At 35.8% G+C, this 27260-nt stretch overlaps 1 protein-coding gene and 1 pseudogene across 7 annotated transcripts in view; one reads left to right on the top strand and one right to left on the bottom strand.

Moving 5' to 3' along the window:
• The window catches only part of CRCP (CGRP receptor component), a 37633-nt gene extending 16876 nt beyond the window's left edge, over positions 1-20757 (top strand). For 6 of the 7 annotated variants that reach the window (XM_011366986.2, XM_011366989.2, XM_023534630.1 and 3 more), the window contains 2 exons: positions 13888-13945; positions 19034-20757. In XM_011366986.2, the coding sequence (XP_011365288.1) occupies positions 13888-13945; positions 19034-19183 (208 nt within the window). In that variant the 3' untranslated portion in view covers positions 19184-20757. The remainder of the gene's footprint in view (positions 1-13887; positions 13946-19033) is intronic. The other variant, XR_896285.2, reaches the window with a different exon arrangement.
• On the bottom strand, positions 1513-2069 carry LOC111744142 (annotated as a pseudogene).
• Positions 20758-27260: the final 6503 nt, after the last annotated feature.

Below are 27260 nucleotides of genomic sequence, written 5' to 3'. Positions count from 1 at the left end.
TTGTAGGAATTAAAAACATCATTAAAAATTAGATCAGAAGTTTACATGAGAAGAAAACTACCTCTAGTCTTTTAAAGTTGACAAATCCCCAAAACTTTTGTCATTTCATTTAGGATAATCAATAATTTTCTTGTGGAGGAACCATTTGGTATTATTTTTCAGACACACAGTTGGTACCCTATCAGTAAAGTAAGTGCACTTTTCTCCTTGCCTCTCTTCTCCAAATCAACTCTGAAGACAAACATCTTTCAAATGTGCATACATGTGCATGTGTGTGGTTTGTTTTATTTTTAATTGTGGTAAAATATACAGAACATAAAATTGATCATTTTAATATTTTTTAAATATAGTTTATTAGTGTTAAATATATTCACATTGTTGTACAACCAATAGCCAGAACTTTTTAAACTTGCAAAACTAAAACTCTATAAACTAAATAGAGTTTTAGTTTTGTGAATTGGGCTACTCTAGGTACCTCATGTAAGTGGAATCATACAGTATTTGTATTTTAAAAAATATCCAAATATTGTTTAATATATATGTGTATATACTTTAACCATTTTTAAGTGGGCAATTCAGTGGCAATAGGTACATTCACATTGTATAGCCATCACTGCCATCCATCCAACAGAGTAGTTTGAACAGTGACCTCCCATACTCCCCTACCCACCCTCTAACCCTTGGCAACCACCAGTCTGCTTTCTGTCTCATGAATTTGACTATAATCACCTCCTATGAGAGACTCTGTAGTATTTGTCCTTTTGTGACTGGTTTATTTCATTTAGCATAATGTCTTCAAGTTTCATCCATGTCGTAGCATGTGTCAGATATCTCTTCCTTTTGAATATTGCACAATATTCCATTTTATGTTTTTATATTTTGTTTATTTATTTATTGATGTATTCTTGGATTGCTTTCACCTTTTGGCCTTGTGAATAATGATGCTGCTGTGAACATGAGTGTACAAATACCTCTTTGAGATTCAGCATTCAGTTCTTTTAAGTATATGCCCAGAAGTCAAATTTGTTGGATCATACAATAATTTTATTATTAATTTTTTGAGGAACTGTCATGCTGCTTTTCACAGTGGTTGTACCATAAGTTTATTTTCTACATGTCAACATTTTTATTAATACAGACTTTAATCTGAAATAGGCTAACCCCAGTCATGTTGATTATTTCTGTTTGGAATTGGTTAAATCAAAGAAAAAAATTTAAATTAATTTTGAATATATTTTGAATATATACCATGGGAAATATTCATTTAATGATATCTTATTTGTTTATGATATCAAAAGGGTTCCTTCTTCCAAAATAAAGGTTCTGAGATAAATTTAAGATTCTTTTGAATGAAAAATAAAAAAACATCTAAAACAGTTAGCTTAAAAATAATGCAGCACATTGTTAGGCATACTTAGAAGACAGGAAAGAATGTCCACTGAAAAGAAAATTCGAAACATGACCATAAACCTTTATGAAAAATTACAACAAACTCTTTGTTCATTTACTTTTAGCTATTTCATAAATATCAGAAGAGAAATTGGCCAGTTTGTGATGAAACTTAGAAAAATTTCTTTTTCAATAAAGCATACTTCTAAATTTTTCCTTTTGGCTTCTTTTTCTAATCCTCCTTCACTGTTCTGAAGCGATATTGAGTTCTTCCAGATTTTGGTTAGGTGGATGGCTTCCAAACTAACTGGACTCTCCAGGTAGGTAGCTCCTACACAGGGTTTTCCTGTCACTGGATCTCCGTCTTCTCCAACTTTGAGAAAGATCTCAGCTAGCTCATGTTTCATATGTTTCCTTTGTGGAACAGGTAAAGTTTAAGAAGCACAATATCTGTTACTGTGCACTGCTGAAGAGCATTGTGAGCAAAGTAATTTTTTTTATTTATTAAAATACTTTAATAAATAGGGATCCAGAACAAACCTGGTCATTCTCACGTTAGTAGTTTTTTGCATTGCTGTCCCAATCACCTTCCTCACGATCCACTTGGCATGGACAGATGCATGCATTATTGACATTTCAGGTGGTTTTGGTTACCTCCTGGCTCCACTGTCCTGACACACGACCCCACTTCTGGGTTTTTTTTTTTTTTTTTGTGGGGGGTGGATAATCACCATCCTAATGGGTATGAAGTGGTATTTCCTTGTGGTTTTGTTTTGCATTTCCTTTATGATTGGTAATGTCGAGTATCTTTTCATATGTCAAGCATCTTTTTATGTGCTTAATGGCCATTTGTAATCTTATTTGAAGAAATGTTCATTCAAAGTCTTTTGCCTATGTTTGATTTGGGTTGTTTCTTTTTTCTTGTTGAGTTTTAGGAGTCTTCTATATATTCTGGGCCTTAATCCCTTATCAGATATGTAATTTGCAAATATTTTCTCCCATTCTGTGGGTTGCCTTTGTACTGTGTTGCTAGTGTCCTTTGATGCACAAATGTTTCTAATTTTGAAGTCCAGTTTGTCTATTTTTCCTTTGTTTCCTGTGCCTTTGGTGTCATAGCCAATAAATCATTGTTTAATCCAATGTTATAAAGATTTCCCTGAGAGTTTTATACTTTTATCTCTTATGTTTAGGTGTTAGATTTATTTTGAATTAATATTTGTAGTGTAAGATAAGGATCCACCTTCATTCTTTTGCATGTGGATATCCATTTTTCCCAGCACCATTTGTTGAAAAGATTGTCCTTACACACTGAGTGGTCTTGACACCTTTGTCGAAATCATTGACCATATATGCAAAGGTTTATTTCTGGGCTCTTTATCCCATTGGTTTATATGTTTATCTTTATACCAGTACTGCATTGTTTTGATTATTGTAGCTTTGTACTAAGTTTTTAAATGAGGAAGTGTAAGATAGCCAACTTTACTCTTTGCTTGGCTGTTTAGGATCCCTTGGGATTCCACATAAATTTTAGGATGGATTTTTCTATTTTTGCAAAAAATGCTTGGAGATTTTGATAGGGATTGCACTGAATCTTTATATTGCTTTAGATAGTATTGACACCTTAACAATATTAGGTCTTCCAGTCCATGAACATGGGGTGTCTTTCCATTTATTTGTGTCTTTGCCTGGGCATTGAGAAGGAGCTTTTTCTTCTGGGGAAAAGAATAAAGCTATTTCCTTCCAGTAACCAGGCAAGGGAATTTTTCAGTCTAGAAATTTTAGAGTCAGTATTGGACTCATAACTATTTCTTTTAAAATGATTTATCATGTCATTAATATACAAGCAATTCATATGTATTGCAGAACAGTTCCATCACCTGCAGAAATTATCTATCCTTTTGTAATTAATCCCTTCTTTTATGCCCACTGCCCAGTAAACAATCTATTTTCTTTTCCTATAGTTTTGCCATTTCTAGAAAGTCATGTAAATGGAACCATACAGTATGTAGCCTTTTGAGTATGGCTTCTTACACTTAGCGTAATGCATTTGAGATTTATTCATGTCATTGTATATATCCTTAGTTGATTCCTTTTTGTTGCTGAGTAGTGTTCCATTGTATGAACGTACTACAGTTTATTCACTCACCAGTTGAAAGATATTTGAGATGTTTCTAATTTTTGGCAATTACGAATAAAGGTTTTTGAGTGAACACAAGTTTCATTCTCCTGGGTAAATAACCAGCAGCAAGATTGCTGAGTCATACAGTAAGAAAAAGTTTAACTTCATAAGAAACTGCCAAACTCTTTCCTGAAATGACTGCACCATTTTGTATTTGCCCTAGCAATGTAAGAGAGTTCCACTTACTTCATATCCTTACCAATACTTGGTATTTTTAATATTTTTTATATTTAGCTGTTCATATTGGTTTGACATAGTATTTCATTGTGGTTTTAATTTGCATTTCCTTAATAATGAATAATGTTGAGCATTTTTCTTGTTCGTATTTCACTTATAAGCTTAGGTAAGGTGTCCATACAAATATTTTGCCCTTTATTTTATTTTACTTTTTTACAGTTTTGAGAGTTCTTTGTATATTCTGGTATGTCTTTTTTTCAGTATGTAATTTGCAAATATTTTCTCTAATCTGTGGTTGTCTTTTCATTCTTTTAACACTGTCTTTCTCAGAGCAGAAAGGTTTAATTTTGATGAAGTCACCTCTGTCTTTTCTGTTTTCTCTTATGTATCCCGCTTTTATTGTTGTATGTAAAAACTCTGCCATACCCAAGGTCATAAAGATTTTCTCTTACGTTTTCTTCTAGAAATGATTCATTTTAAGTTAATTTTGAGGGTATAGTGTGAGATGGGATTCATTGAGATTCATTTTTTGTGTATGTATAGGTATCATACTGTTTTAGTACCATTTGTTGAGAAGACTATCCTTTTTCCATTGAATTGTCTTTGTAGTTTTGTAAGAAACCTATTTAATGTATTTCTTTATTCCTTATTCTGTTCCACTGATCTATGTGTCTTTTGCCATTCATTACTATACTGTCTTGATCACTGTAGCTTTATAGTAAATGTTGAGATCAAATAATAGAGTTCTTCAGCTTTGTTCTTCTTTTTTCAAATTGTTTTGCCTTTTTTAGTTCCTTTGCCTTTTCATATAATTTTTAAAAAACATTTTTATTCAACTTTTAATTGCTTTTTTTTTTTTTTAATCTCCTTCACCCATTTCTCCCACGTCGCAACTCTGGCAACCACTAATCTGTTCTCTATATCTATGAGCTTAGGGGTTTTTTTGTTTGTTTCTTTTTTTTCTTTTTTCTTTTTAGATTCCACATATGAGAGCGATTATATGGTATTTATCTTTCTGTCTGACTTATCTCACTTAGCATAATGCCCTTAGTTCCATCCATATGTTCACAAATGGCAAGATTTCATTTTTTTATGGCTGAATAATATACGTGTGTGTGTGTGTGTGTGTGTGTATGTATGTATAAAACAGTTTTTTAATCCATTCCATCTATAGACACTTGGGTTGTTTCCATATTTTGGCTATTATAAATAATGCTGCAGAAAAGATAGGAGTGCATATATCTTTTCAAGTTAGTGTTTCCATTTTCTTCAGCTAAATATCCAGAAGTGGAACTTCTACGTCACATGGTAGTTCTAATTTTAATTTTTTAAGGAACCTCCATACTGTTTTCCTCAGTTGCTGTACTAGTTTACATTCCCATTAATAGTGCACATATGTAAATTTTTGAATCAGCTTGTTGATATCTAGAACAGAGCCTGCTGAGATTCTGATTGGGATTGCATTATATCTATAGATGAGTTTTGGGGGAGAATTGATATCAATATTGAGTCTTCCAATCCTTGAATTGATATCAATACTGAGTCTTTCCATTTATTTAGGACTTTAATTCCTTTCATCTCTTTTATAGTTTTTATCATACAGATTCTACACAATTTTTTTAGATTTATACCTATGTATTTTATAATTTTGGTGCTATCATAAATAGTATTGATTTCCAGATGTTCATCGCTAATATAGAGAAATAAAACTTACTTTTCTGTATTGATCTTATGTCATACAGCCTTGCTAAATCCACTTACTAGTTCTAGGAGTTTTTTTTAGTGTATTCCTTGGTATTTTTCTATGTGAATAATCATGGTGTTTGCGAGTACAGAGACTTTAGTTTCTTTCTAATCTTTATGTCTTTTCTTTTTGCTCCATGCACTGGCTAGGACCATGATATTGATGTATGATGTTGAATAGGAGTAGTAAGAGCAGACATTCTTACCTTATTCCTTGTTTTAGGAGAAGGCTTTTAGTTATTCACCATTATGTATGATGTTAGCTTAGGTTTTTCATGGATGCCCTTTACCAGGTTTAAGAAGTTCAGTCTGCTGAGATTTTTTTAGTATAACTAGATACTGAGTTTTATCAATTGCTTTTTCTGTGTCTGTTGAGATGTTCATATGGTTCTTGTTTTTTAGTCTTTAAAAATTTATCTTTTTGCTTTTTGGCTATATCTTTTTTGTATATTTTTGTTTTTAGTGGTTGCTGTAGAAAAACAGTATACATACCTGACCGTTTACAGTCTAGATAGAGTTAATATTTTACCACTTTAAGTAAATGTGTATAGGTCCCTTTATCCCCTCCCTTTTATGTTATAGATGTCATATTATATCTCTATATATTGAAATAATATTTAGCAGTGTTTTGACATTTACTTTCTATACTTTTATATATTTTAAAGAACTTTAGAAGACAAAAATAGTCTTTTATGTTTACCAAGATTTTACCAATTTTTTTGCTCTTTATTCCTGAAGTTCCATCTTTACTTCTTATTTACTTCAGCTCGAAGAACTTCTTTTAGCACTGCTAGAGCAGGTCAGCTGGATGAAAATTTTCTTAGTTTTTTTTCAACTGAGACATTACTTTCTTTTATTTCTGAAGGGTAGTTTCAGTGGGTTGAGAGTCTCTTCTTTCAGCACTTCGAAGTTGTTATTTCAGTGTCTTCTGACTGCTGCGGTTTCTAATGAGTAATCTGTGGTCATGCAAATATGTAATGTGTTATTTTCCTCTGGCTGCTTTCAATATTTTTTCTTTGGTCTTCAAAAATTTGATTTTTCTTTTAGTTTATCTTTGCTGAGTTTCTTAATTATGTACATTTTTATTTCTTACCAAATTTGTGAAGTTTGGGACCATTATTTCTGAAATACTTTTTTTCTGCTCTAATATCTTATTTACAAACTCCAAAGGCACAACTGTTAGAACTTTAATAAGTTACAGGTCCACAAGACTTGCTCACACGCTTGCGCACCCTGTCTCTCTTTCTTTCTCTCTGTCTCTCTTTTTTGGTAGACAAAGAAAATTTTTATTAATATTTCCCAAACAATTATATGCTCATCACTTTCAGCTTCTTAATTGGAGCATATCAGACCCTATTGACACAAAAATATTTGAGTAATAGAAATATAAGCCAGAGATCAGAACTTGGAGAAGGGATTGGGAAGTAAGAAAATGATGCATCACTTTTCCTTTAAATCTACTTTGTCACAAAGATAGAGATTTCAGACTCTAGAGGTTGTACGTGTGCATGCATGATTATGCATGCAGTTTCAGCTGGACTGTGCCTTATCATGTGACAGTATTCCTTTCTAATCTATGGTTCCTCTGTAGACGATTTATCAATAGAGACTATAGAGCATTCTGTCCAGTAGAACTTTTTGCAGTGATGGAAATACTTCTCTGCTCCGTCCTATATAGTAGCTTCTAACCACATGCAACTGTTGATCATGTGAAATGTGGCTAGTGCAACAGAGGAACTGCATTTTTAGTTTTACTTAATTAAACTTCAGTATTAAGAGCCATATGTAGTCAGTTGCTGGCATGTTGGATGTGCCATTTTATAGTACCTCCTTTTGACTGACTTCATCTCTCAGCAATATCCAGAATTCAGGTGGCCTTTACAAGTCCTTTGCTGAAAGATTCTAAAGTTTAACACACAGATCTTTTCATGAAGGAAAAGTGAAAAGGCCATCCTCAAATCTGATATCTCCTCTGTTCCTCTGTGGCCACTTTTGTATTCTTCACCCTACAATGGTGGCTGAGAGTGCTTTCAGCAGCATTTCAGTTCTTGCATCATCAGGCCTTGTCTTTAAAACCCTGGAACAGAGTATCTAGTTAGCTAGATTCCCAGAAATATCTGTCAGATCAGAGCAGTCATTCTACCTGAATGAGTCCATTGGCTCGATTCTCATTGAGAGGTGAGAGTCTGAGAGTTTGGAGCCAAAGACCTTTAGAAATCATGAAACCCAGTGTTTTCTTAGTGGTATAGGTAATGCCATGGTGTGTGAGATCATTTTTAGGTGGTATAATAATGTATTTTGTTGTGTTATTTTATTTAAATTTCATTAGTTAAACTTATTTTAATGTGTACTCTTGACAATATTTGCATGGTATATAATTTTTTATTTCCTTTGTCTTTTATAATGCTACCCATACCCATTTAGCAATAGTCTGAGAAATAGCATGGAGAAAGTGGGTCACTTTTTTTATTTAAAAATTTTTTTATTGTGGTAAAGTATATGTAAGAAAATTGACCATCTTCACCATTTATAAGTGTAGAGTTCATTGGTATTAAATACATTCAAAATGTACAACCATTACAACCATCCATCTTTATAACTCTTTTTTAAATATTTTTAATTTTTCAATTATAGTTGGCATACAACATTACATTAGTTTAGGTGTACAACATAGTGATTAGACATTTATGTAACTTACGAAATGATCACTCCGATAAATCTAGTGCCCATCTGACACTATACATAGTTATTTACAGTATTATTGACTATAGTCCTTATGCAATACTTTACATCTCTATGACTGTTTTGTAACTACCAATTTGTACTTCTTAATCCCTTCCCCCTATTTCACCCACCCTACCCCCTACTCCCTTCCCATCTGATAACCCTCAAAATATTCTCTGTATCTATGAGTTTGTTTCTGTTATATTTTTTTATTTCGTTCTTTAGATTCCACATGTAAGTGAAATCATATGGCATTTCTCTTTCTTTGTCTGACCTACTCCACTCAGCACAATACCCTCTAGGTCCATGGATGTTGTTGCAGATGTAAAGATTTCATTCATCCATTCATTCGTTCATTTATTTATTTTTTATGGCTGATTAATATTCCATTGTATATATGTACCACCTCTTTATTTATTCATTCAGTGATGGTCACCCAGCTTACCTCCATGTCTTGGCTCTTGTAAATAATGGTGCGATGAACACATGCATGTGTCTCTTCAAAGTAGTATTTTGGGTTTCTTTGGATAAATACACAGAAGTGGAACTACTGGATCCTTCTTTGTCTCTTGTTATAGTCTTTGTTTTAAAGTCTTTTTTGTTTGGTACAAGTATTGCTACCCCAGATTTCTTTCTTTTTTTTTTTTTTTTTTTCATTTTCATTTTCATGAAATATCTTTTTCCATCACTTTACTTTCGTCTGTATGTGTCTTTTGATCTGAAGTGAATCTCTTGTAGGCAGCATATGTAAGGGTCTTTTTTTTTTTTTATCCATTCGGCCACCTTATGTTTTGATTGGCACATTTAATCTTTTTTTATTTGAAGCAATCGTTGATATGCAGTTATTTCCATTTTATTATTTAAATTTTTGGTACATATTTTCTTCTTAAAGAAAGAAGAAAATACTATATTTTCTATAATTTTGGCTTGGTGATAAACCCCTTTAACTTTTTCTTGTCTGGGAAGCTCTTTATCTGTTCTTTGATTTTAAATGATAATTTTGCTAGATAAAGTATTGGTTGTAGGTCTTTGCTTTTCATCAACTTTGAATATTTGTGCCAATCTCTTCTGGCTTGCAAAGTTTCTGTTGAGAAATCAGCTGACAGTTTTATGGGAACTCCCTTGTAGGTAACTAATTGCTTTTTTCTTGCTGCTTTTAAGAGCCTCTCTTTGTCTTTAACCTTTGGCATTTTAATTAAGATGTATTTTGGTGTGGGCCTTTTGGGGTTCATCTTGTTTGGGATTCTGCACTTCCTGGGCTTGTATGTGTATTTCCTTCACCAGGTTAGGGAAGTTTTTGTCATTATTTCTTCAAATAGGCTTTCAATTTCTTGCTCTCTCTCTTCTTCTACCCCTATGATGCAAATGTTGGTATACTCGATGTTATCCCATAGGCTCCTTAAATTATCCTCATGTTTTTGGATTCTTTTTTCTTGTTGCTGTTCTGATTGGGTGTTTTCTGCTACCTTATCTTCTAAATTGCTGATTCGATTCTCCACTTCATCTAATCTGTTGATGCTTCCTAAAGTAGTCTTTATTTTAGTTATTGTATTCTTCATTTTTGACTAGTTCTTTTTTAACGTGTTTTTTTTCTTTTATCTCCCATTTTATGTTTTCTATCTCTTTGTTAAGGTTCTCACTAAGTTCATCTACTCTTCTCCTAAGTTCAGTGAACACCCTTATAAACCAGTGTTTTGAACTCTGTATCTAGTAGATTGGTTGTCTCCATCCATTTTGTTTATTCTTTTTCTGGAGCTTTGTTCTGTTCTTTCATTTGAGATATGCTTCTTTGTCTTCCCATTTTGGCTGCCTACTTTTGTTCGTTTGTATGTATTAGGGTAAGGCTTCTATGTTTCCTGGTCTTAGTAGAGTAGCCTTATATGGTAGGTGTGTTGCGGGTCCCAGTGGCACAGTCTTCCTTGGTCTCCTGAGCTGGATGCTCCAGGTATGTCCCTTGTATGGGTCGTGTGTGCCCTCCTGTTGTAGTTGAGCCTTGGTTGCTGTTTGCACGTCAATGGGAAGGATTGACCCTTGGGCTGATTGGTGGAGATGACTGGCCGTGACCAGTGGAGTAGCTGTTGTGCATGGGCTGACCCTACAGAGCCAGATTTGCTTTAACAGGGCTCTGGTGCCTGCCCTGTGTGCCCTTTGGGTGTGTCATCCTTAGATGTGACCCTGGGTGGTACTCTAGCTCAGATTGAAGCCAGCCACTGGGCGTGCAAGCTGGGGCTTCCCAAGAGGGGCCGAACCACAGGCTAAGTTCAGCTGCAGCCTGTGCCCTGCCCAGGGCCACCTGGCATGAGCCACCAAGCAATCTGCAGATGGCCGCCACCTACACTGGGCTTGGAAGTGCCTTGAGAGGCTAAGCCATAAACCAACGTTCGCTGCTGCAAGTGCCAGGCTTGGGACTGCTCAGCAAGAAGTATGGGGCATGCCAAGGCCAGATGCTGGTTATTTGAATTTTGTGAACCTTTGAAAGATTTCATGCAAGTTCACAGCATGAGCCAAGACAGGCTATTTGTATGGAAAAGACACGGTATGGTTAGGCCCACAAGTTAGGAGAGGCGGAGTCTCAGGGAATCACCCAGGGAATCACCCGGGTGGAGCAACCTGTGTTAATCAGGTTGATGGAGACTCAGATATAGGGACTACCTGCATATGTATGCTGGGAGAGGAAGGCTCAACAAAGGAACATTGGATTCTGCCCTCCAGCCCTCATCCTGAAGCCAGACAATTCAGTTCCTCACTGTGTGTCCCTGCATTTTAAGTTGCTGCTGTAGCAGTGGAGCTCAGAGCAAGTAAGTTTGTTACTACTTCTACACATGGGCCCTTTAAGCCAGAGGTCGTGGGGACTTCTTTTCCTGACATGGAACTCTGGAGCCCAATGTGTGGCCGGGACCCCTCGTTCCTTTTGGTGGTGGTGGGGACTTTGCAGCCAAGATATCTTTCCTGATTCTTGACTACCACACGTAGTTGTGGGACCAAGCTATTGTGCATCTCCACCCCTGCCCCCCACCATTATCGAGGTGACCTCTTACGTATGACCCCAATTGTAGGACTTCTGTTCAACTAGACTTCAGTTGACTCCCAGTTATGGCTGTTCTGTAGTTTTGTTGTAATTTTGATGTGGTTGTGAGAGGAAACGAGCACAGCATCTACCTTCTATGCCATCTTGACCAAGATCTCTTTCATTACTTTTTTCATCTTGCAAAACGCTATACCCATTAAACAATAGCTCTCCATTCTCCCCCCCCGCCCCAGCTCCTGGTTTAGCCTCCTAGTTATAACACTCATAATTAGAACTTATTGTGTAGTTTTAATAACATACAAAAATTCCACTCCTTTACAGCTTCATTCCCATCCCTTTCACTTGTTGATAAGACAAAATTCTATCTTTATACATCGTATACCCCAAAACATAAACTAATAATTATTTTAAATTATCTTTAATTATGTAGAAAACAGAAAGTATAGTTACAAACCATTGTTACAATAATAGTAGCTTTTATGATTGCCCGTGTGTTTTACCTTTATGAAAATACTTTTTCATACAACTTCGAGATACTGTCTAGTATTCTTTCATTTCATTTCATACTTCAAGACTCTGTTGAGCATTTCTTTTAGGACAGGTCTACTGATAACAAACTCTTTCAGCTTTTGTTTGGAAATGTCTTAATTTCTTCCTCACTTTTCAAGGACAGTTTTACTGGATATGATTCTTGCTTGAGAGTTTTTTCTTTTAGCACTTTGAATATACAGGTTTACCCCATTATCCAAAAGTAGTGTGTTCCCATGAAACCTTTTGTAAGCCAAATGGTATAGAGTGAAGAATATTCCACACTTTCCAAAAGTTCATGTTATGCCACTTCACATTTACAAGAAACCTACATTAATACTGCATTTTTAGTACAAGTAGAAATCCTCTGTTGGTTAGCAAAACAATACTAGTGTAGGTCATTTGTAAAAGCAAAGTATGTAATGTGAACTTTCAGAAAGTGGGGGTATACCTCTATTGGCCCACTGCCTTCTGGCCTCTAAACTGCCTTCTGGCCTCTAAAGTTTCTGATGATAATCTGCTGATAATCTTAATGAAGATCCCTTGTATATGACAAGTCACTTCTCTCTTGCTGCTTTTAAATTCTCTCTTTGTCTTTCAAAAGTTTAATCATAATGTGCCTTTGTGTGCTGCTTTGAGTTCATCTTGGAATTTGTTGAGCTTCTTGTATGTTTATATTCATGTATTTCATCAAGTTTGGGGAGTTTTCAGCCATTATTTCTTCACATATTCTTTCTGCCTCTTTTCCCTGTCTTTTTTCCCCCGAAACTCCCAAAATACACGTCTGGTCTATTGCATAGTGCTCCACAGATTCCTTTGGCTCTGTTCACTTTTCTTCAATTTTTTTTTTTTCTCTCCGGATTAGTAATGTCCATAGCCCTTTAAGTTTCTGATTCATTTTGCTGGTTCATTCTGCGTGCTCAGATCTTCCTTTGAATCCCTCAAATGAGGTTTTCATTTCAGTTACTGAAATTTTTAACTTCAGAATTTCCTTTTCTTTTTGTTTCTCTCTCTTTATTGATAGTTTCATTTTCTCATACATTGTTTTCTTGATTTTTTCCACATATTCCTTTAGTTCTTTCAGCATCTTAAAGACAGTTATTTTAAAGTCCTTGTCTAGTAGATCTGCCATCACATCTTTTTCAGGGACATTGTTGTTTTATTTTTTTCCTTTGAATGGGCCATACTTTCCTATTTCTTTGTATACCTCGTGATTTCTTTGTTGAAAACTGCACTTTTGGTCTAAAAATGTGGTAACTCTGAAAATCAGATTCTCCTACTTCCTCAAAGCTTGCTGCTCTTTGTTATTGTTTTGTTTATTGTTCGATTTTTTTTTTTTAATTGTTTGTAAGCTGTCTTTGTGCCAAGGATCTGACTGAGGTATAAACTCAGGTTCCTCTCAGGTCTTTTCTGAGCCTGCCCCTTCCCCTATATGCATAGCCACTTAATAATTTTGCCCGTATATTCAGGTTTTAATTAATTTTTAAAAATGTCCTAGGCTTTAGTGTCTGAACTTTAGGGAAAAAGAATAAAATGGCAATTATTATTTTCAACTGTTACTTAAACTTTTGTAAAATATGCTTTTTTTAAATTCTTTTCTCAACTGGATATAAGTTCTTTGTAGGCAGAAGACTGTACATATCCTACAGTATATTAACTTCTGAACCCTTAGAGTCGTTTTTGTTTACTATGATAACAGGTCAGCCCTGAGTGACATTTAATCACAAAAAGAAATTCTCAGCCATTTCTAAGCAAGGAACGACCAAATTGATTTTGTTAATCTTTATTTTCTATAACTTGAATTAAAACATTTTCTTCACATTTTCCAAATAATATTTGTTAAACCTGAATCTCTATGATTTGCTATATTTCTTATAATTCAAGTTTCTATACCTTATAGGACTCTAATACACATTTGTACCCTTGAGTAAGAGTCACTGACATAGGACTCCTATTCTTGTTCTCACTCTTGCATTTTATAGTTGAAGAAACTGAGGGCCACATTTCAAGTAATTCCCCCATTTGTTACCTGACATAGTGTTCTCTAAACAACTTGGTCAAGACTCAAGATCCTTAGGAGTATGAGAGTTTTAAGTGCTTTGTACTTTTCTTTTGGCAGAGCTGAAAAACTTCAACTGCTGAATCACAGGCCTATGACTGCTGTTGAGATCCAGCTGGTGAGTGAAGGAGGCCTGCACTTGGCAGGGGTGTTGGATTTTGGGTATGAGATGTAGAAAGGGTGATAAAGTCTGAGAACAGACAATCCAGGAACTGACATTTCTTGAAAAGACTGCTGGACCACCCCATTTTAAAAATGAAAGGAAACCTCATTAATTTGATCCTAATTGGCTTAGGGAAAGTGGAAGACTGGAGGAAATTTAATTCATTTTGCAGGGTTTGGGCCTATGACTTGGTAGCAGTTTGTCTCCCCTCATGTCCTACATCATTCTGGCATTGCTTCCCTGTAGGATATTGCCAACTCAGATGTTGCATAAAAACATTAGACTCAACATGAGTCTGGTGGAATTCATCTTCACCTCCTCCTACCCTTTGACCTGAGTTTCTTTTTTTGTTAATGAAGCATCTGCGTTCTTTCCTACACATGTTCTTTTTGTCTCTCTGCTTCCTGGCCCAGTCTCCCAAGCCAGAAACCTGGAAGTTACTATCTGCCTTTTATCTCATATTCAGTTAGTCCCCAGGTCTTATTGCTTCTGTCTCCTCTTATTTTTTCTTCTCTCCCTACTGCACCTCATTACTTTCAGTCATCATTTCTCAACTCGGCTCTTGCAGTTATCCTCTTACCATCCTTTCTGCCTCCAGACCGACCCCCTCAAGTCTATCTTCTACACCACTATCATAGTTCAGTTTCTAAAATCACACATTTGGTCATCTTCTTTCCTGGCATAAAATCATTCAGTGGAACCTCATCACTTGGGAAGTCTAAATTGCAATCACAGCCTAAAGCTTCGGAATTGTGGAAGGCTGCTGGAATAGAAAGCTGAGATGGTATAAGGAGAATGTGAAAATGAGGTCCAGTGATACAAACTGAGTGGTTGCTAGATTGGCATGCTGTGGCAGTTTTCCTTTGTTGTACAGAGGAAAGAGCATCATTGAGCTACAAATATTCGGCAGACCATTTAACTGCCAGTAAAAAACATTGGCTGGAGAATTATAAAAATGAGAATAAAATGGTTTCCAAAGTCAGTTTTAGACGTATTTAGCTCTTGGTCAAATTTCCTTCAGAAAAATATGGAATAAAATGGCCAGAAATACCTATGATCTTTAGAGTTGCTTAAAAACAAACAAATAAAAAACCCGTTCTTTAAAGAGTCATGGGGTATTTAATTTTTACTAAAACTTACTGTCTTTGTAATGATATTTCTGCTCTTCAAAATGCGCTCAAAATTAAATTAGAAAAGTTCCTTTCACAAAGGATGCCTTTCTGGGTAAACTGGCCTTTAGGCTATATAGAGATTCCTTTTTGTACCCTGATTATTCTGATGCTTTTGACTGTGTTGGAGATTCAGCTTAGAAAAGAGAAAAAGCAAAACAGCAAGAAACTAATCCCTGTCTCTCTGGGTTAAAGATCACATGTCGTGTCTCCTCCAACTTTAATGAGCAACATATGTTATTCATGGCTTAATGACAGAAAAGAGATGAGGAGGACCAGCATGATCTCTTCCCAGAGGCTGTGGAAAGCTCTATCATTACTTGTTAAAATTAGCTGCTATTAAGAGTGCCTACTATATGCCAGATGTGGCACTGAGGGCTTTGTATATGTCACCTTTAATGCCCTCACCATAGTCTTGGCTAGTGAGTGGTTGCTTGGGTCTCTCTGATTCAGAAGTCTTGCTGTGTCCCTCCAGGCCATGTGCTTTTGCATGGCGAGAAGAAAGATATGACTGTTTGTTCTCTTTTCTGTGGTAAAAATTGTATATATTGTTTCTCAGTAGTTGGATCATTTTATAGCCAGATTTTTCCCAGCCTGGGATTTGGCTATTAAAGATAGCAAATCCTTTACTAAGGCTTGTAGCAGTACTTCTTCTCACCAAAGCGGGATCAGAAATTAGGTTTTCAAAAAGAGTGGAAAGTGTGAAGGACATGAGAATTTCCCTGTTAACCTTATAACCGTTTATTTCCCTGGATCCAGAAATAGTCCCAGCATCTAACATTGTAATTATTCAGTTTTTGAGGCTGAAGCTTTTCTTTTTCAGTTATACCTCAGCCATAATTTGTTATGATCCCCAGACGCATAGGTGACTGCTGTCTGTGAAGAAGTGAGGAAGCCACCCAGCTTCTGTGACTTCTGCCATCCCTTGTTATGTTTTCATTTAGACAGTTTGTGAGCCCTCTGATCTGAAGACAGGACAGTGAACCCCATGACCTCACAGGCCTGAATAGTACTACCATCTATGTGTATTATGATTTAGTGATTATAAAATGTCTTGTATTATGTAGTTTTATGGCTTACAAAACACTATAATGTATGTTCTCATTTAGTCCTTACTATAGGCATTATTTTCATTTTATATTAGAGAAAATAAAAATTTATAGAGGTTAAGTGAACTGTCCTGGGTCAAATAGCTAAAAGTGTTAGTGGCTATTAGATTTTGAGATGTTTTGAAGAAAGTTGGAGGTTAGGCTTGATGCCTTAGAATAAGAAAAGCATTATTGGAGTATACCAGCTCAGTTTGACAGCCCCTGGGAATTGATATAATCTTTGTATATGATTAAAAATTTATCATTTATGTTGACCCATCTGCAAATACTTTGGATTTTAAATTTTCATTTACCTTTATATTCTGAATAACTCGAAACCTTTGGTATGTGAGAATGTTGAAATGATGCTTTGCACTTCCTTATTTGGGCTCTGTTTATTATGTGGTTGGAAGAAAAGGTGAAGAATAATATAGTAATTATCATTTACCCTAGTGATCTAAGATGAGGTAATAAGTTTTTGGTTTCTGAAAGTTTCTTTTTGAATATATTTTATTTCGCTTAATGCAGCTTAGGTTTTCTTCCTGTGACTGAAAGTCTTGTGTTGAAAAGGAAAGTTTCTGACTATAGTTATCTCTGAGTGTTGTGTGCTAATCAAAGCTTCTGCTCTTGGTGAATTTGTCAACATAGAAAGCTCATCAGTCCTATTGCCAAGAACACACCTGAGATTAGCCACACATAATCTTAGTATTGTATCTGCCAAACCCATAGATTGGGATGCAAGAAGGTGGCCTGTTGAAGTTCTCCGCTGGTTTTCTAAAAAGGAAGGCCTCTCAGAGGTCATATAATTCAACTCTTAAATCAGTGGACGCTAGTCTGTTATATAGCATCCCTGAAAGAGGAAATGATAGAAACTTCCTACCGAAGGACATGGTATTCTAGAAGGAGCTGGGATGCAAAGTCAAAAGACCTTGTCTCATGAGACCCAGATTAAGTTTTCCTTAAACTCTGAGCCTCCATTTATCTATAAATTGTCCTGGCTTTATGTGTAACGTTTTTGAGAAGCTCTGGTAATAGCGATTCTGGAAAGCCCCGCATAAACTGTGGCACAGATATTGATGGGAAGTTGTCACTGTTCTAACAATAATTCAGATCTCACTCTCTTCCCTGAGGCAGGAAGCAGTTCCTAATCAACTGCATATGCCAGTTATTCATAAATTTGGAGACATTCTTCTCTCAAATGGATTAAACCAAATTGGATATATCCCTTCTTCCAACTCCTTTATTCTTTAGAAGTAGTCTGTTAGATTACTGCCTTTTACACACCCTTATTTTGTATGTCTGATTTTAAAAACGGGCTTTTGAGAATTGTTTCCTGTTCAGTAGAGGTCACACTTCATTGAGCCTTTGAATCTTTAGAAAATGGTAATTTTATTTCGTAGCATGATGGGAAGTAGTAGCTCCATTGTTTCACTCAGGATCTTTCTCACCCGAGAACACCCAGGATTATTCTCTAGCTGTGGAAACATTTTTGGAGTGAGATGAAGAGACCAGTGTTTTACCAGGAATTTGCAGTATGATCTTGGATGTGTCATTTGGCTTCTTTAGCTTCTGTGCTATTTGTAAAGTCAGGCCATCAGACTGATTTCAGGCTTGTAAGCTTTCTTTACTTAAGTCTGCCAGGATTTCTTTCTAGAATTCCTTTTGGTCTTAGTTGCCAGATGTTAGAGATGGCTGTGGAAAATGCTGTAGAATGGGACCCTGGACACCTTTAGTGAAGAAAGCTGTTTGTGATAGATGGCTAATGCCACCAAGTGAATGTGGTTAAACAACTAGACTGCCTGAAAGCTGCTTTTATTTTATTTATTTACTTTTTAAATTTATTTTTATTAGGGTAACATTGGTTAACAAAATCTAGTAAGTTTCAGGTGTACAATTCAACAGTACCTGCATACTGCTTTTAAAAAGTAGTTGACTATGTTATGTTTATATTCATTAACATATTGAAAATTAGATGTGAGGCTAAAGAAACTGACTCATGATTGTATCATATGTGTGTTCAGATTTCCAGAATAATGTCAGAAACCAGGCTTTAAGTAGACCTTTAATGGGGCAGTGTGGGATTGTTTCCCAGCTGTCACTCATCAGACTCCTATCCTGCATTCCCAGGAAGTGACTGAGACCAAGTGGTGTGTGTTAGATTGTAGGCATTAGAGTCAGGAAGGCCTGGCTTGGAATTCTACTAAATGCCCCTTGCCAGGATTGTTGTGAGGGTTAAAAGAAACAATGGATATGAAGTGCCAGGTGCAACGCCAGGCACATAAACTCCCTAAAGGGCTGCTGTTAGTGGTAGGGGCTAGTGAGGATTAGGAAAAAATATATAAACCATTTGGCACATAGTGGGGAGTCATTAGATAAGTTGTTGATACAGTTTGTAAGTTAGAGATGTGCTTGTTATGAAATACAAAAGTATATAAAGCACTGTTTCACTCTCCAGAGGTGAATTTTCTTTACATATACAACATATTGACATGTGTATATGGGTATAGAACCACTAGGGTTTTCTTTTTCTTTAAAGAAAAATGCTAACCTGGAACTCTTTTTTTCACTGACCTCTTTTGAGCAGTAACACTGGGCTACTGTGAAATTTGAGCTGGCTTCTCCCTCCATTGGAGCCAAGATGAATAGGACCTAGAGACCTGAGGTGCTCAGGAGCCAGGCCCTGAACTCTGTGCCAAGAGGTTGGGGCTGGGACTGGGAACAACATGGGATGGCCTAGCTTATGATGCTCATTTGTAACCCTTGGAGGGTTTTCTTTCCTTTTGTAGATGGTGGAAGAGAGTGAAGAACGGCTCACAGAGGAGCAGATCGAAGCACTCCTCCACACTGTCACAAGCATTCTGCCTGCAGGGCCAGAGGCTGAGCAGAAGAAAAATACCAACTGTGATGTGACAATGGATGAAGAGGACCCAGCATAGAAGAGCACAGCTGGCCCAAACATCTCTTAAAGTTGAAAGGCCCAACAGCCATTTTTCAGACATGGAGAATTGTTTGGTTTTAGCCTCTACCCCAACAGATCTGATTTCATGGTTAGTTGGGTAAGTCACAAAAATAAGCCTTTCTCAAAAATAAGCTGAAAAGAAACACTTTGCTTCCAGAAGAAGAAACATGGTGAAAACAGGCTGAGGTTGTCAGTGCAGAGAGCTAAAGAAAAGAGGGCAGAGTCAAAGAGTACAATGAGTGTGGAATCCTCTGTGGTAAAAAAATTTCTTCAGTGGCCTTTGTTACAGTTGTGGGAAAGTCCCTATTCACACCTAGTAAAATACTTACATTGACTTTGATGGACTGTATTCTAATTAATTTCTTCTACTTCCTTAGGAACTTCTCAAGCAGAGGCACAGAATGCTGTTAGGATGAAAACTGAGTTATGGGATGCCAGTTAGATGGCTACACACTCCCAGAGCAGCTCCTGGTTAAAATGAGCCACTGAGCTTGGTTCACCTTAGATGAATCTTCCTTGAGAACAGCTGAAATAAAAAAAGAATAGATCTGGCCAACTCTTCATCAGGTCTAAAGGCCCCTTTTCCTCTGCTGGCATGGACTTTGTTTACTAGCTCATTATTTTGTCTTAAATGTTAGAGCACAGCTCATTATAGTTGAAAAGAGGCACTTCAAACTGGCAACAGAAATAGTGTTGGTTCCCTTTCTAACTACCCTCAGTTTTTTGCCCTAGGACGGGAACCCTGGGCAGGTGCTGCTTGTTGAGACCAGGTGCGCTTCATTTGCACAATGGGCAAATTATTTGCATCTTTAAAAAGGGCACAATTATGTACCTCTCTTCATAGACAGAATGTATAAGAACTAGTGGTAACAAGAATTTGAATTTGTTGGCTGTTGTAAAGTTGTTTCAGTTTTTTTTTTTAATTTAAAATATTGGGATAATTACCATGTGAAGAGCTTGTTAATATTCAAGCACTAGAGAGTTTAGTACCTCCAGATATGTGGTTGCCTTTGGTCCTAGGAATATTGCTAAAAATCTTAATTTTTCACATTCACTCTGTTCCTATTTGGGGAAGAAAATGATCATAGACATTAATTTTCCATATTGGTACTCATTTTGTTATAGTGAGTTACAAATTTTTATAATTTGTTACAACTTTTTTGTTACAAATGTTAAAGCATTTTCAATGCTGCTATTGGATTGCTTCCCCCTCCTTTATGATTCCCAGGTTTTCATCCTTTCTACCTTGTCCCCTCCCCCAATTATAATTATGTCAGCCTTTGAGGATCAAGGGAGATCTGCTTATTGGCAACATTGAAATTAACAAGTCATTTATTTTTTAATCTCTCGAGTATTGGGAATTCTACCTGGAGCTGTTATTTCATCTTAACTTTGTGTTAGATACTTTTGCTTGATAGATTTCTGACTTAATCTGTTTAATAATAAATTGTTTCCAAGTCACTGCTCACTTGTGATATTTTTATAAATCTTTGAAGAGTTTGTTTTGCCATGGATAGAAAGAAATAAAGTGAAATCTGACTTAGTTTAAAATGTGTGATTTTTTTTTAAAAAGTTGAATCTACTTGGATTTAAATTCCATGTTGGGGTGGCTCCATAGTGTAGTGGTTAGCACGTCTGCTTTACAGGCAGAAGATCCTGGGTTTGCGCCCCAAGTGGAGCCATGGACCGTGCACTGGAGATGTCAGGCCCTGGATTCGCCAGGCCCTCAGTGCACCAGGCCCCTAGTGCACACTGTGAGCGTGTGGGCGGAGATGCCCTGCCTTCAGAGATCCAGTGCTTAAGGGGAAACAGCAACATCCATAGGTCACAGGTGGAAGTAGGGGGAGGGGAGGAATTAAAGAGGGGGAAAATTAAAAATCTAAAATAAATAAATAAATAAATAAATCCATGTTAGATTTCAGGAAGATTTTCTGTTTCTATATTTGGGACCTGAATGTAGCCTAATTTTTTGATTAAATCAGTCAGGCTCTGGAATACTTAATCTTTATCAGAAACATATTCTATGTGATATTCCTGTCACATTAATAATAAACATTTTAGAAATAAGTCATAATTTACTAAAGAAATTTAACCAGGATCACATCTTGGAAAGGAACTGGGAAGTCTGGGAGACTTGCTTTACATTTTATATCCTTCTATATGGTTTCAGTTTTTGACCATGTGACTGTTCTATTCTTTCAAAAGAAAAGATGTCCATTTCCATGTCGTTCTTGGCCTCTGTGAAGGTGAGTGAATGGGTAGTTGATAGTTAAATTATGTCCCAAACATGGAGGCTGATGCCCAGTTCAGTCATTGGAGGAGAGGCAGTACTGAGAGGAGCTGGGACAGGTTTTGCATCATGACCTGTGATATGATGAGAAGAGAAAAATTCTGAGATGTCCTAATTATAGCTGACCAGAGAATGGGAGGGAAGTTAATTAGTTAACAGAGCTGAAACCAACAAAACACTGCTCATATTCCTGAATGTGTGTTGAAACTTTGAATCAACTTCCAGTTTGCTCTTTCAGCTCTTAGCTAGTACCAGAGGCCACCACATCTTGTTTATCCGTGAACTTTTGGGACCGTTGTCCACAACTAATCCAGAAGCAGCAGATACTTCTTTACCTACTGTGCATCTATCCCAGAACTTTCTCTGCTTCACCTCCCTCCCTTCTTATCTATAGCCAATGTGAATTCTTTCAAAATAAGTCTTTCTTTCCCAAAGTTATTGTATAAAAGAGCTCCTTCAGCCCTAGGATAGTGGACATGTTTTGTCGTCTTCTAGCCCTGGTGCTGGTGGTTTAGACTGCATTCTCCGGGACCTGTGCTTTTTCTGGCTAGCATATGGCTCAATAAACCCTTTCAAAAAAACTTTTAGCCTCAAAGACTATTGTTTAACAAGCATATAAGGAAGGCAAAGTTTTGAAGTTATAGCTAGATAGATTTTTTTAGGTCTACTGGCCTTCGTTATTTGACTTCTGTAGGCTCAGTTTTTTCATTTGTCTGTTTGTTTTTAGGACTAAGTTCTGGTTTCTAACTTGGAGAGGTTTTTTTAGTTATCTGTCAAGAAGGTACTAATGAGCTCTTAAAAAATTAAGTTGACTCCCACTTAAATGTTTACTCAAATATTTAACTTCTCTCTTTTTGCTTGTTACAGTATGATCTACTGCCACCTCAGAGCTCATTCATAAAATGGGTACCATTTCCCTAATCAATCGTTATGTAACCATACCAACTCTCTAGAGCTTATACCCTAATCAGAGGTGAATAAATTAATGCTCCAGTATATTCTTTGCTAAGTCATTTTCTCCCCTGAAACCAATTTAACACCATTTGTATACACCAATCATTTCTCAGTAAACTATAAAGTGTACCCTGAAAAGCATCATCAACCATATTTAATCACACAATGAATGAAGGGGAAAAAAATAAGCAAAACTGTGTAGAGGTCCTTTTACATATTTTTCAAATTAAGGTATCATTCATATATCATAAAATTGACCCTTTTAAAATGTACCATTCAGTGGTTTTGAGTATAATCACAAGGTTGTACAACCATCACCACTACCTAATTCCAGAATGTTTTCAATCACCCCCATAATGGGGAGCCTGGCAACCACTACTTTCTATTTTCTACTTTCTGTCTATATATTTGCCATTCTGGATATTTTTTATAAATTGAATCTCATAACACGTGGCCTTTTGTATCTGAATTTTTTCACAGTATAGTATTTTCAAGGTTCAAATATGTTATACCATTTTTGTGGATGAATAATTCATTGAATAGACATACCACATTTTGAATATTCATTCATCAGTTGGTGAATATTTGAATTATTTCTACTCTTTTTTGAATATGTTACTGTGAACATTGTGTGCAAAGTTTTTGTGATTGTGTATTTTTCTTTCTCTTGCATATACCTAGGAGTTGAATTGTTGGGTCGTATGATAAGGCTATGTTTAACTTTTTGATGCAGTACCAAGGTTTTCTATAGCACCTGAACCATTTCATGTTTCTACTACCAATTCATGATGAAATCCAATCTCTTGTTATTGTCCCTCTTTTTGATTATAGCCATCCTAGAGGTTGTGAAATCACTGGTTTTGATTTGTATTTCCCTAATGGCTATCATTCTGGTTTTGATTTGTATTTCCCTAATGGCTATTGATGTTAAGCATCTTTTCATATGTTTATTGGCCATTTGCATATCTTGGGAGAAATGTCTATTGAAATCCATTGTGCATTAAAAAATTAATAGACTTTATTTTTCTCAAGGAGTTTTACGTTTACAGAGAAATTAAGCAGAACGTAGGTTTCCTTTATCCCTCCCCCAACAGTTTCTTCCATTATTAACATCTTGCATTAGTGTGGTGCATTTGTTAAAATTGATGAGCCAATATGGATACATTATTACTAAAAGTCCATAATTTACATTAAGACTCATTCTTTGTTGTTGTACATCAGGAAGTACAGTAATACATACATAGAATGGGTTTTGACAAATATATATCTACCACTACATTATCATTAAAATATTTTTAATGTCCTAAAACTACCCTGTGCTCCACCTATTCACCCCTCCTGCCCTTTGAATTCCTAGCAACCACTCATCTTTCGTTTGCACCCACGGTTTTGCCGTTTTCAGAATATCATGTTGTTGGAATCACATAGTATGTTTGGATTTCACTTAGCGATATACATTTAAGTTTACTCCATGATACTTCATTTCATGGTAGCTCTTTTTTTTTTTTTAAGTATCGAATAATATCTTTTTGTCTGGCTGTGTCATCAGTTTGTTTATATATTCACCTATTGAAGGACATTTGGTTGCTGCCAAGTTTTGACAGTTATCAAAAAATAGCTGCTATAAACATTTGTGTGAAGGTTTTTATGTAGGCAGAAGTTTTCAGTTCTTGGGTAAATGCCAAGGAGTGTGATAGCTGGATCATATGGTAAGAGTATGTTTTTTAAAAAAAATTTATTTATTTAAATTAGTTTCAAGTATACAGGACATTGGTTAGACATTTATATAGTTTATAAAACGATCCCCCAATTGCCCCCTCCCTCCCCTGGCCCTCCACCTAGCCATCATATTAATGCTAACTGCATTCTCTCTTCCGTGCTCCCCATCCCCACGACCAACTATCAACTACTAATTTGTACTTCTTTAACCCTTCACCCCATTCTCCCAGCCCCCAACCCCCATCCCCTCTGTCCATCACCAAATTGTCCACTATTTTTGTGAGTCTATTTTTAATTAGTTATTTTTGTTCCTTGGATTCCGCATATAAGTGAAGTCATATGGTATTTATCTTTCTCTGACTTATTTCACTCAGCTTAATAACCTCTAGGTCCATCCATGTCGTTGCAAATGGTAGGATTTCATTTATTTTAATGGCTGAGTAATATTCCATTGTGTATATGAACCATAATTTCTTTATCGAATCGTCTGTTGATGGGCATTTAAATTGCTTCCATATCTTGGCTATTGTAAATTGTGCTGCCATGAATATTGGAGTGCATAGATCTTTACGAATTATTGTTTTGGTTTTCTTTGGATAAATACCCAGAAGTGCAATTGCTGGATCAAAAGGTATATCCATTTTAATTTTTTGAGAAACCTTCATACTGTTTTCCATAGCAGCTGTACCAATTTGCATTCCCACCACCAATGTACGAGGGTTCCCTTTTCTCTGCATTCTTGCCAGCACTTCTTGTTTTTTGATTTATTGATGATAGCCATTCTGACAGGTGTGAGGTGCTTTCTCATTGTGGTTTTAATTTGCATTACTTTGATGGTTAGCGACCTTGAGCATCTTTTTATATGTCTACTAGTCATCTGTATTTCCTCTTTTAAGAAGTATCTGTTCAGGTCTTCTGCCCATTTTTTAACTGGATTGTTTGTTTTTTTATGTTGTTGAGATGTATAAGTTCTTGATATATGTTAGATATTAGCCCTTTATCAGATTTATCATTAGCAAATATCTTCTCTCAAACATTCGGTTATCTTTCATTTTTTTGGTGGTTTCCTTTGCTGTACAAAAACTTTTTAGTTTGATGTAGTCCCATTTGTTTATTTTTTCTTTTGTTTCCCTTACTGAGGAGGTATATCTGAAAAGAAATTCCTGTTAGTAATATCAGAGTTTACTGCCTATGTTTTCTTCTAGAAGTTTTATGGTTTCAGGTCTCACATTTAAGTCTTTAATATATTTTGAGTCTATTCTTGTATGTGGTGTAAGAAGGTGGTCCACCTTATTTTTGCATGTATCTGTCCGGTTTTCCCAACACCAATTATTGAAGAGACTGTCCTTGCCCCATTGTATATTCTTACCTCTTTTGTCATATATTAAGTGAGCGTATAGGCGTGGATTTATTTCTGGGCTCTCTATTCTGTTCCATTGATCAATGTATGTGTTTTTATGCCAATACCATACTGTTTTGATTACTGTAGCCTTGTAGTATAGTTTGATATAAGGTAGTGTGATACCTCCAACTTTGTTTTTCTTTCTCAAGATCGCCATGGCTATTCGGTTTTTTTTTTATGGCTCCATATAAAATTTAGGATTATTTGTTCTAGCTCTCTGAAAAATGCCATTGGTATTTTGATAGGGATTGCATTGAATCTATAGATTTCTTTGGGTAATATGGCCATTTTAACGATTTTGATTCTTCTTACCCATGAACATGGTATATGCTTCCATTTATTTGTATCTTTTTCAATTTCTTTTTTCAATGACTTATAATTTTCTGAAAACAGGTCTTTTACCTTCTTGGTTAATTTGATTCCCAGGTATTTTATAGTTTTCAGTGCAATTGTAAATGAGATTGTTTTCTTAATTTCTCTTTCTGAAAGTTCATCATTGGTGTATAAAAATGCCACTGACTTCTGAATATTTATTTTGTAACCTGCTGCTTTACTGAATTCATTGATCAGTTCTAAGTTTTTTGGTGGAATCTTTAGGGTTCTCTGTATATAGTATCATGTATATCATCAGCAAATAACGAGAGTTTTACTTCTTCCTTTCCAGTTCCGATGCCTTTTATTTTTCTTTCTTGTCTTATTGCTGTGGCTAAAACTTCTGATACAGTGTTGAAGAGGAGTGGTGAAAGTAGCCACCTTTGTCTTCTTTCTGATCTTAAGGAAAATGCTTTTAGCCTTTCCCCATTGAGTATGATGTTAGCTGTATGTTTGTCACATATGGCTTTTATTATGTTGAGGTATGTTCCTTCTATTCCCACTTTGCTGAGAGTTTTTATCATAAATGGATGCTGGATTTTGTCTATTGCTTTTTCTGCATCTATTGATATGATCATATGATTTTTATCTTTCAATTCATTAATGTGGTGTGTCACATTAATTGATTTGCGGATATTGTACCAACCTTGCATCCCAGGAATAAATCTAACTTGATCATGGTGTATGATATTTTTAATGTGTTGCTGAATTCTTTTAATTGTAAGGTTAGATTGTTTATTTGAGCTTTTTCTTGTTTCTTGAAGTAAGCCTGTAATCCTATGAATTTCCCTCTTAGGACTGCTTTTGCTGTGTCCCATAAATTTTGAGTTGTTTTCATTTTTATTTTTCTCTAGGTATCTTTTGACTTCTTCCTTGATCTCATTAATAACCCATTCATTGTTTAGTAGCATGTAATTTAGCCTCCATGTGTTTGTGTTTTTTCCAGTTTTTTTCTTGTAGTTGATATCTAGTTCCATAACATTGTGACCAGAGAAGACGGTTGATATGATAGCAGTCTTAAATTTATTGAGACTTGATTTGTGTCCTAACATGTGGTCTGTCCTTGAAAATATTCCATGTGCACTTGAGAAGAGTATGTTTGTTTTTCTAAGAAATGCCAAATTGTCTTACAAAGTGTATGTACCATTTTGCATCCCCACCAACAATGAGTGAGAGTTCCTTTGTTCCATATGGTCACCAGAATTTGGTGGTTTAAGCGTTTTGGATTTTGGCCATTCTAATATGTCTTTAGGGAAGTGCAAAATCAAACAGCAATGTGATACTACTATATCAACATCTTTTCATATGCTTATTTAC

The sequence above is a fragment of the Pteropus vampyrus genome, unplaced genomic scaffold (genome assembly GCF_000151845.1).
Source record: "Pteropus vampyrus isolate Shadow unplaced genomic scaffold, Pvam_2.0 Scaffold128, whole genome shotgun sequence".
NCBI classification, from domain to species: Eukaryota; Metazoa; Chordata; class Mammalia; order Chiroptera; family Pteropodidae; genus Pteropus; species Pteropus vampyrus.
The sequence above is the reverse complement of the archived record's forward strand: the minus strand, read 5'-3'. Positions and strand labels throughout refer to the sequence as shown.